Raw genomic sequence first — 10,650 nt, 5'->3', positions numbered from 1 at the left:
AATAATTTGAGCTCAGTTGCAAGGGAGCTGGCATGTAAAGCACGCCATGCCGGCCTCAACATTCTCTTCCGATCGATCCACATCCAACGCAGCATTATTTATTTTGTGCGCGCACGCACGCACGGGTGGGGTTGACGGAGCTGAGAATTGGAAGGCTGCACGGCTCTGTAGCCAGTCAAGAGTGAGGGAGCGGTTGACGTCCGTGCGTTGCCGAAAGTGCAATTTTTTCTCTACTTATTAAGTCTTGCACTCCTGGTACCGCCCGTGGCTAATCTTCTGCCGACACACTCAACTCACGTTTACACAGCAAACATGTTAGCTGCCTCGTAACGCGCGCCGGATAGACCCGATTGCCTACACACGTAGGAGTACGTGTTTCGTGTGCGAGAAGCATTCGCATTCGGCCAATTCATTCTCACTACTAGTGTGTGGAATACTACTGCCTAGGGCGTGTGATGTGCTATCTTAGCAATGCAACCTCTCCATCGGTTCCTAAATATTTGTCTTTTTGAGATTTTAAATGGACTATCACACACGGATGTATATAGACATATTTCAAAGTGTAGATTGACTCATTTTGCTTCGTATGTAGTCAAATGTTGAAATCTTTAGAAAGACAAATATTTAGGAACAGACTCCAATGAAACATGGTCCATATTTTCTAGTACCTCGAATGTACGAGATGACAGTAAGATATACTCACTTATTTCCGAGCAGAGGGAGTAGTTCACTGTGTTTGTATACTAAGTTCTTCGTCTTCTTTAAATGTCACATGTGACCTCCACTCCATAATACCTGCGACAAGTATTATGGAACGGAGGGAGTATAAGATAAGGCTGCGTTCGGTGCAAGGGATTTTCACAGGATTTCTGCAGGCCTAATTTCCACGGGAATAAATTCCAGGAAGCCCGTTCGCTTCGCAGGAAGTAGTTTGTTTGTTCCACAGGAAAACGTCGCTAACCTGTACTTTTCACAGGAAAAATAACATCTACTCGTACCAAAGGGAACGCCCGGTGAAAAACTGAAAATCCTCCCCTCGCCCCATCACTCTCCCGCCCCATCCTGCGCCCTTCTCCCGCGAGCTTCGCGCGAAATCGACATGGATGACCACCGGTGCAGCATGCCCAACCGGCGGATCCGAGCACCTACTCCTCCTCCTCCTCCACCTCCTCCGCCCCCTCCCATTGTCCTTCGAGCTCCACCCCCCGTTCCATCGACACAAGTCACACAAGGGTTGGAAGATCTGAAATTTGGGGGAAGTGAGGAGATCTTGCAAGAATTAGGTAATTCGCTTCATACATCTTGCTCTCTCATTCAGAAATCTCAATCTGGTGTTCAATTTTTTTATTAGGACAGATCTGTTTCTCTTTGTATAGTGTGGTAATCTGATTAGTTTGATTCGGGATCTCCAGTGTGCTGGGGCGTTGGTGGTATCATCCCGGGTCCTGGCCTCCCCTTCAGAACGAATTTGTTGCAAAAGAAAAAGCAAATCCCAATGCTAAACTCACTTCTAATCACCGGCCCCTCTAATCACCCGGCCTCTCTAATCTCTCCAGCCGTTTTGGGGGCGTGCCCTTGTTTGCCCCCCACTTAAATTCAGCTCACACCCTCCGCCACTGCCCCTGTGTTTCCAAGTAGTAGCATATAGTTCTGATTAGTTAAATGGTAGTGTGCGTACATCATCTTCAGATAATATTTTTTTACCACAAATTAAGCAAGCATACATGCACTAATGTATACATATATCACTGCAGCAGCAGTTAACATTGTGCAGCTATAGCATGGCGTTCCTAGCTATCTTAAAAATTCTTTGAGATTATGTAGCAAACTATATTATGGATCCAGAGCATTAGGAAGACTGAACTTGTATGCGCACATGAGCAGTTAACTTGTTATTCGATAACTATTACTAAAGTTGCCCTTTTCCTGTCATTAGGTACCAACAAAAATTGTGATAGAGCTAGCTGGAATCACAAAATGAAGTCATATCTTATTTGGCTCTTGAAAGAACATGATGTCCCAAGATATCGAACACAAAATGCATGGAGCAAAGAGGCTTGGAGAAGTATTGTGAATGCATTCAATATAAAGTTTGGTTTATCACTCACAGTAACGCAGATAAAACAAAAGGAGCAGGATCCGAAGAAAGATTTTAAAGCTATACAAGACTTGATATCTGAAAGTGGTTTCGGTTGGGATCGTGATAGAATGATGGTGGTTGCTCCGGACAGTGTTTGGGAAGCATTAAAGGCCCGTGAGAAAAAAGATGCCCTCCGATGGCAAGACAAGTCATTCCCATACTATAATGATCTATTTGCTCTATATGATGGTAAGTTTTAAATCATTGACTTGAGTTATGGTTTGTCTTGTACAATGTTCTTAAGTGAGATTATTCTGGACATAATTCATGCAGGGCGCTATGCTCAAGGAAGGAGTTGTCGTGGCATGGATTATTATGCAAACAAGGCCAGAGAACTCTCTCAGGTCACTACATCATATTCGCAACAGTTGGAAGGTCCCGAGGAGCATCATCGCTCACCTACACCGAACTTACCTGCTCCTATGGAATCATGCATGCATATTGATACTGAAGAGGACAATGGAAGCACTAATTGGTTCTGCACCGATGATCCATTACACCTAGAAGCTGTGAACTCAACTCAAGTGAAAGATTCTGCATTACATGTTCAATCAGAAGATGCAATACCAACACCATTTTCTTCAAAGCAAACCCCACATATGTCGATGGAACTTCCAGAAGACATACGTAGAAATTGTCAACCATCTCATTCTGCTCCTGAGCTTACTAGTGCTAAGAGGGGGAAAAGACAGAAGACTAATTCTAGTATTGATGATTTTCACGAGAGGTACCTGAGCCTCAAAAGAGAAGAGATGGAACGGTTTGCAGCCATCGAGGAGAGGAAATTGGAGGATCCCTATAGCATACAAAAATGCATTGCTGCACTTGAGGGGTTGCCGGATTTACAAATGGGAGATATACTAAAAGCAGCTGACCTCTTCACCAACAACAAGGACAACAGGGAAGTCTTCCTCTCATTTTCAACTGATGCATTACGACTGGGCTGGTTAAGAAATAAAATTCAAAACACCTAGTGTACTAGCTATGGGAATATGCCCCTTGGAGAATGCTTTTGTGTTAATTACAAAAGTGGCTTTTGTATGTTGCTGTAGGCACTTGTACTGCTGAGTTAATGGTACCAAATTATCATGTAGTGCTAAGGTAATAGGCTAGGAAAGTGCACGTGACTTTTGTGTATGTGTTCCTGGTCAGATGTGCTAGTACTAATGCAATGCTAAATGACACTTGATCACAAATCCTTTTGATTGGCTAGAATTACTTGCAGTACAAACCAAATTGTTTTACATTTATTACATATGGTTTATCGCCTTGCATTGTAGTCAGCCCACATTGCATTTGCCATGGCATCTCGCATGTCATTCCCAGCTTGCCTCATGCTGTCAAATAATGGCACATCAACATTGTATTTGGTATCCCCATCTGGTACATCTTCCATATTGCTTTCATTTATATCTTCAGTGCATCTGTCCGGCAATGACATGTCACCATCATGTAGCCGTATGAAATTGTGCATCACACAACAAGCCATAGAAATATCAACTTGAGTGTCAATATCATAAGACGTAGCAGCCTTTAGTATGGGATACCTCTTTTTTAATATACCAATAATTCTCTCAACATGATTCCGAAGCTGAGCATGGCGGAGGTTGAACAATTCTTTGGCGGATTGTGGCCTCTGCTGTACTCTTCCCTGTTCTTGCAAATGATACCTTGTTCCCCTATATGGAGCAATGAATTGAGGTGTGTTTGCATAACCCGCATCTACAAGATAGAATTTACCAGGGGGTACACTAAAACCATGCTTAAGTGAGTCTTGTAGAACTCTTGCATCTGAAGCAGACCCCTCCCAACCAGGATGTACATGCACGAACTTTAGATCAAAGTCACATGCGACCATGCAATTTTGTGAAAGGCCTTGTTTTCTGTTTCTATATGGATCTTGTTGCCCAGGTGGAATGGTCATGGGAAAGTGAGTGCCGTCAATAGCTCCAAGACAATTCTGTAAATTTCATGCTACAATTAGAGATATGCAAACATCAAATTTGCCTAGTATGAATTTACCATGTCAAAATAGAACATAAGTAGTACCTGAAAGTATGCAAATTTTCGCTGCCTTAAGATGCGATGTGGGTGTAGGGACGGCAATCGTATGTAGTTGCATGATAGTGATGTAATTGCATTGAGCACAACTCGAAAATAATAACTAACCGTTGATCCACTGTGTTGGAATATATCTTGCACTGTCCGATTGCTTGCATTTTTTGATATTGTGTATAGAAATATAGCTACTTGCTCTTCCACGGATACATATGTTCCGTCTTCAAGTTTGCACTTCTCACACAATTTTTGAACTAAGGCTTGAAAGATCTCTCTCTCCATGTGGAATCGTCTCTGGCACAAGACCTCATGGCCGGTAAGTGTTTCATGCATGTATGTGGATCCTGTGAGGATGGATGTATGTATTGGCATTTTTGTGGATGAGCTGCTGCCTTCTAATGTAGGATATATGAGAAAAACGAATTCATCTTCATTTTCTGATCGCCTACGGTAGTTTGGATTCATCGCTTGAGTGAGAAATGTGATGCTGAAATGAACTCAGCAGTGAGGAATGGCTGTGGGAATGGTTGGCTGTGTGATGTGTGTTGTTCTTAAGCTTGTGCATCTGTACATATATATAGAGCAAATGTAGTGCAACGGCTAGTATGTGTAACGGTCAAAACTCAAGGCAACGGCTAGAAAGCTTCCTGTGATGCGAACACACCTCATTTTTCTATTCCTCTACTTTGGAGACATGTGATTTGTACTGTACACCCAACCTCACTTCCTGTACTTTTTCCTATTCCTTTGCTCTGCTCTCCTCCAATCCGAACACAGCCTAAGAGTATGTTATCAATAATTGTACATGCAAGCCCTTACCATTTCGTTCTTGCTATTTCTCGGGCAATAAGCCAGCGAAAATTTATACTCATGCAAAATACAAAGGGGCTGAAAGAACTTGATCTGATGGATAACAATATCGACTAATCGAAAACTATTTTTAGGCCACTACCACACTCTCAGAAATTTCTCCCCTTGGGTTTCATTGTTTCCTTTCTCGACATGCTCTCGCTGCCAGCTTCTCCATCTCGACCTACAATGTCAGCGTGTCAGCATCATGGTGATGCTTGCTTCTAGCCCTTGTGCTCAACCTGCATACTATACGCATCGTCATGCTTTCGCCCGGTTTTATTGCACTCCATCGCTCCGTGTCTACAATTTCAAAATCCTTCTGGAAAAATTTGATTAAAAATGAGATGTTTACCAAAAAATGAATTTAGTTTAGATATGGCCAGAAATTTCAAGACAATTTCGTTGGTAGCCCTTGAAATCACCAAATTCCAGTGAAATTCTCATGAGGTTTTTAACTATGCCCTCACGTGATTCTCACAGTACTCTCCGGTAACATGCCGCCTGACAGAGATGTCTATCGTGTAGATAACTAACGTAATTGGCTGAGTCGTGTCTATCATTTGAGATTTGCAAGAGTGAGGAGAATTGAAGATCGCATATCACATGGCCATTCTTATCTCATTTGCATAAAGTAGAACGTATAACCTCGAGCCGGAGACGGAGGCGTCAACGGTGGTAGCAAGTAGGAGGCTTTGACAGGTTTGGCTGGGGTGCGGGATTGCTGGACACAACTTTGACAGGTTTGAGGATCAGAGGGATTGCCAGGGGCGGCAGCGCCGCCGACTACGAATGGCGTGGGGTCGCCGGTTCGAGAGGGAACTCGTGAGGATGATCCAATGAAGGAGGAAGCACTGCCAACTGTTAGATTTCAGCTGACACGGCTGGAAAATAAAAGATGTAAAGGAAAAAAAACAAGTACTAATGATGAATACATGACCCTTTGTCTAGGACCCTGATAAGTGCCACACGTCATGTGCGAGCACAAGGCAACTCCGAACATTTTTGACGGCAAGTTTAGTTACAGAGGATGACACCTTTAGTTGCTAAGCATGATTGATAGAAACTTGCCGAGTGTCACTGGAATTCGCCATCCTTGCGTGCTTGGAATTGCCATCAAAAGCGTTAGGACTGGAGTATCACGCACCTGACGTGTGACACTTATCATTTGCGTTTGTGTATGTATTGTCCCCAATCTCTCCTGTCAGGATTTGTGCAATACTGCCAAGAATCAAGATTAAGCCACACGACTATATAACACCATTGATTTGGACATAAAAAGATCTTAACATATTTAGAGGCAATCGGAGTTAGCAAATGCAACATCTACAGCCAGATCTAGTAAATGTCGGGCCCTAAATGTCCACAGAAACGTCCAAACGTGTCCACGGACTGTGATCGGTAACCCCTCATATGGCCGTGACTATACCTGGCCATGGGCCGGACTGGGCCAGGCTTGGGCCAGGCCTAAAAAAGCCCACGACAGAAAACTGTTCAACCCCAAGCCCGGCCTATCTGGTAAAAAGCCCTGAAAAGCCCTTAGGGCTTTGGGCCATGGGTCGGGCCTCTTCTTTAAAATGCGAATATGCCAAGCCCAAGCCTGTCCAGGCCCTACTGGTGGGCTCAAAACTCAGGCCCAAGCTGGCCCACGGCAAGCCCATCGGGCCTAGGCCCTAGGTTTTAGGGCTGGGCCTGGGTGGGCTGACAGGGCCGGGCCGGAGATGGCCAGGACTACCTGTGACCACAACCGGATACCTCATATCCCCCCCCCTCAAAACCATGCTATACATTGCTATACATGCAACATGAGATAGTATGTAGATAAACATAGGATCAAACGGACATAGATCACCATAAGTGCATAGATTCACAGTTTTTGGGACCAAAATAGACAATTGGTCGGATCATACAGACATAAAAGTAGAAATCAACTAAACATAAAACAACGACGGACGGGGGCGTCGAACATCGTGGTTTTCATGTCAGGCCCTTCCCCTTGCGATCGTCGGTGCGGCTGTAGGCCTCCGTGTAGGCGCCGGGAGCAGGAGAGGCATCTTCGGAGTCATTGAGCCGCTGGAGACGTGGGAGTCATCGGAGGAGGAGACTATGTCGGCCATCCAATGGGCGGTGCATGCCTATTGCTTCGCCAGCTCGGCGGCCTTTGCTTCGGTCGTCATCTTGAGCTGGACGCCTTAGCGCGCGTCGGTCTCTGCCATGGTGAACGGGCGACGAAGGACCTCCACGAGGAGCTCCTCCTCCGCATCAATTGTCGGCTGGACGCGGACCCGACGGGAGGAAACAAGAGCCTCCATTGCTGCCGCCCTCTTCCTTGCCTGCTACCTTTCACGGCGTCCACGTCCGCCGTAGTGCGGGCACGAGCATCCACCGATGACCGTGCAGAGCACCCGCCGGAGGAGTTGGGCCAGCGAAGCGTGCAGTGCGTGACGGGCCTGTGTTGGCGTCCATGCTGTGTTGGCGGGCGACAGGGGTCGGAACAGTGCTTGAACTACCGCCCCTGTCCCTTCGTGACCGTTGTAGTGCGATGTGAGGACGAGCTCCTCGTCGATGTTCGCCTCCGCCTCACGGACAAGGACATCCCAGTTGGTGGGATCGCCCTCGCTGCCGGTGCTTGACATTGTAAAGGAGGGGAATTGATGGGCCGTGGAGGGAAGAGTGGGGGAGTGAGGTAGAGTTTGTTCTTGATGCAGGTTTTTCATTAGGACTTGGTGGGACCGGTGCGGGTCAATGTGGACTGGGCTGACATGATGGGCGTGTCCGGACCGCCCCATATATGCGTCAGCTGAGGTGTGGAGGAGCCGATTGGTCGGTAGAAAAGTAAGTGGGCGTCCTTCCGGTGAAAATAGATTATATCAGAAAGTTTTCATTGGAAAAAAAACCATCCAAATTAACAGAAATTGTTTTTTCTGCCGGTAACCGATCGAGAAACGACCGGAAGCAGTGTGCCAATGTCCACGGTAAATAGGACTTGGTTCTCGAGTCTGGACAATGCCGATCTAGCAGCGGAACCTCGCAGCAGAGGAGCCACCGTCGACGACAGACGCGGGATCGCAAAATTTAACCTCACCCTGTCACCCAGGACGACAGACAAAACCCACGACGACGGTGACAGCGCACGCTGCGTGTGGCCCCGCCGCGTAGAAAAAGCGGCACCGACCATGTCCCCCGTTGTCCTCTCACCTAGCCCGCCAACCCCCGCCGGGCCCGCGCCCCGTCCACGGTGACGCGACGAGCAGAGCGCACGACGAGCCCCCGCCAGCTCGAGCCCGTTCCCATTAACGCCGATCCGCCCCGTCGGCTAGCGTTGTCACGCACGCAGAACACAGTGGATGCTCGAGTCGGCGTCACCGCGCCACCGGCTGCGCCGTGGCGGCGACGCCAGATGCCGACTCGCCGATCACGTACACGTACACGTACAGCACACTTGGGTCGGGTTACGTCCATCACAGTATCTTTTCACAGTGCCGCGCGCGCATGCATCCACCCACCACGGCCGAGGACGGACGGACCGAGAACTCTCCAGTCTCTCCACGCCACACCATGGACACCCTGCCGGCCGTTCGGTTTTCTCGGCCGTGCGCGTCGGGTCTACGTCGCCGGTCGCGCCAGACATTCATACATAGAACGCGACGGCGACGCACGCGAGTGGGGTACACCGTGCACGGTGGAGGAAGCTGCCTTCGGACGCAAGGAGAGCATCTTGTTCTGCCGCCGTACGCCCATGCCGCGTCACCCGCCGCCGGCTTCTATATATAGGACCCCAACTGGACTCGCATAGGTTACCACTAGTAGCCCACGCCCAACCGCTCCCGTCGCCCGATCGATCCGTCAGCTCCATCATCATCTGATTGCCGCCGCCGCCCATCCAGCTCACACTGACCGCTACGTCTCACTCTCTCCTCCCTCTCCTACCCTCTCCCTACCTGCTACGAGCAGGGAGTAGCTCGGTGATCACCGCGCGCTCCCGCCCGCAGCTCGTTTTAAGCCGGACACGGCATGCGCTGCCCCGCCCGCACGGCAAACGATGGCTCCAGCTTCCGCCTCCCTCCTCCCCGCCGCCGGCTCCAAGCGCCCCTTCGCCGCCGACTCCGCCCCCGACGCTGCTGAGCAAGAGCAGCCGCTCGCGCAGGTCAGTCTCTGCTCAGCTCGGTGCTCACTCTGTCTCCTCTCCGGCAAGCCACGTACGTACTGATGCGTGCGTGTGGTCACAGGTGAACTGTGGTGACCAGGAGAGCGCGGCGACCAAGAAGAACGGCCAGAGCCAGAGCGAGCAGCAGAAGCTGGAGTGCCCGCGGTGCAGCTCCACCGACACCAAGTTCTGCTACTACAACAACTACAGCACGGCACAGCCGCGCCACTACTGCCGCACCTGCCGCCGCTACTGGACGCACGGCGGCACGCTGCGCAAGGTCCCCGTCGGCGGCGCGTGCCGCCGCGGCTCCGGCGGCAACAGCAAGCGCCGCAGGTCCTCAGCCGAGCCCCACACGCCCTCGTCCGACTCGCCGCAGCCGGACCAGGACGCGGGCCACCCCGGCCCGGACCTGCCGCTCCCGGTCTTCCCGTTCCTCACCGACGGCGCCGTCTTCCTGCCGCAGTTCGACCTCGGGCTCGGCGTGTTACCGTGGACGACACCAGCAGCCACGGACCACCTCTACGACTGGCTCGCGGCGCCGTGGGGTGGCTGTGACGGGGCGCTCGCCCCCGCCGGCGCGTGGGACGACTTCGGCGGCCTCGAGCTCACCTGGCCGCCGCCGCTGCCGCCTGCCGGGAACTGACCAGCGTCATCATGTCAGTCAGCGTGTTGCCGGCGAGTTCGAGGCTCCTGTTTTATCATCGCAGCCCCGATCTAGTGCTAATTTGAACGGGAAATTGTGCGTCTCCTGTGAACAACTGGACCACACTAGTTGTCTGATTACCTAGCTCGATTCATTTTCAGGTTATATTTGCATGTATCAATGTATGGATGTGGCTAGCAAGCGCATGAGTATCAGGCTAGTTGTTAAGTACTTTTCCTCGTGACTTGCAATGTTTTGGTGGTCTAGATAAACCTAATGCATGCAACTTAGCAACGTTTGTGATTAGTCAAGCAATGGCGTTTTACTTCTTCCAACTATTGAAGTGGTGGTGGCGAGTTGTGAGCTAAAGTATAGGAGGAGAAAGAGAAAACAATTTGAGATGAAGAATCCGAGCATGATATGTACAATATACATATACTTCTTTCATTTGAGGTTGTTAGATAACAACGAGAAATAAATAAGACAAAGAGACACGGATTTTTACGTGAAAACCTTCGCGGGAGAAAAACCACGAACACATAAAGGTGCAATCACTATGATGGAGGAGTATTACAAGCATGAGACGACAGACCGTCTTTAGGTGCGACTACATGGGGTATATATGTGGGCAATACATAAGAATCGTTGGAGGACAAGTAAACGAGTTGTACTCATACGCGTCGACGTCAACGCAAAGGCCCACACCATTTGTACTACATCTAGTCCAACACGGTACTAGAATTTGAATCTCAATTTAACATAGGTGACGTGTTATTGCATGAATCTTACCGTAAAATCAATGACATAGGA

The 10,650-nt window shown here is 49.1% G+C and overlaps 2 protein-coding genes across 2 annotated transcripts; both read left to right on the top strand.

Annotated features, from left to right (window-relative positions):
- Positions 1-1,084: 1,084 nt before the first annotated feature.
- LOC123042753 (uncharacterized) lies at positions 1,085-3,648 on the top strand. The gene is made up of 3 exons (XM_044465145.1): positions 1,085-1,283; positions 1,937-2,329; positions 2,414-3,648. The coding sequence occupies exons 1-3, from the start codon at positions 1,100-1,102 to the stop codon at positions 3,112-3,114; spliced, it is 1,278 nt and encodes a 425-aa protein (XP_044321080.1). The 5' UTR covers positions 1,085-1,099; the 3' UTR covers positions 3,115-3,648.
- A 5,204-nt stretch (positions 3,649-8,852) lies between these two features.
- On the top strand, positions 8,853-10,146 carry LOC123042752 (dof zinc finger protein DOF3.7). The gene is made up of 2 exons (XM_044465144.1): positions 8,853-9,194; positions 9,277-10,146. Exons 1-2 carry the CDS (start codon positions 9,090-9,092, stop codon positions 9,838-9,840), a joined length of 669 nt encoding a protein of 222 aa, XP_044321079.1. The 5' UTR covers positions 8,853-9,089; the 3' UTR covers positions 9,841-10,146.
- Positions 10,147-10,650: the final 504 nt, after the last annotated feature.

The sequence above is a fragment of the Triticum aestivum genome, chromosome 2B (genome assembly GCF_018294505.1).
Source record: "Triticum aestivum cultivar Chinese Spring chromosome 2B, IWGSC CS RefSeq v2.1, whole genome shotgun sequence".
Classification (NCBI taxonomy): Eukaryota; Viridiplantae; Streptophyta; class Magnoliopsida; order Poales; family Poaceae; genus Triticum; species Triticum aestivum.
The sequence above is the reverse complement of the archived record's forward strand: the minus strand, read 5'-3'. Positions and strand labels throughout refer to the sequence as shown.

What these genes read in the sequence shown, in the direction of transcription:
- LOC123042753 (XM_044465145.1), top strand. Translation starts at nt 1,100, where the DNA reads ATGGATGACCACCGGTGCAGCATGCCCAACCGGCGGATCCGAGCACCT. An exon ending in GGAGATCTTGCAAGAATTAG is followed by an intron (nt 1,284 to 1,936) that starts GTAATTCGCTTC and finishes TCCTGTCATTAG; the next exon opens with GTACCAACAAAAATTGTGAT. An exon ending in TCTATTTGCTCTATATGATG is followed by an intron (nt 2,330 to 2,413) that starts GTAAGTTTTAAA and finishes TAATTCATGCAG; the next exon opens with GGCGCTATGCTCAAGGAAGG.
- LOC123042752 (XM_044465144.1), top strand. Translation starts at nt 9,090, where the DNA reads ATGGCTCCAGCTTCCGCCTCCCTCCTCCCCGCCGCCGGCTCCAAGCGC. An exon ending in AAGAGCAGCCGCTCGCGCAG is followed by an intron (nt 9,195 to 9,276) that starts GTCAGTCTCTGC and finishes GTGTGGTCACAG; the next exon opens with GTGAACTGTGGTGACCAGGA.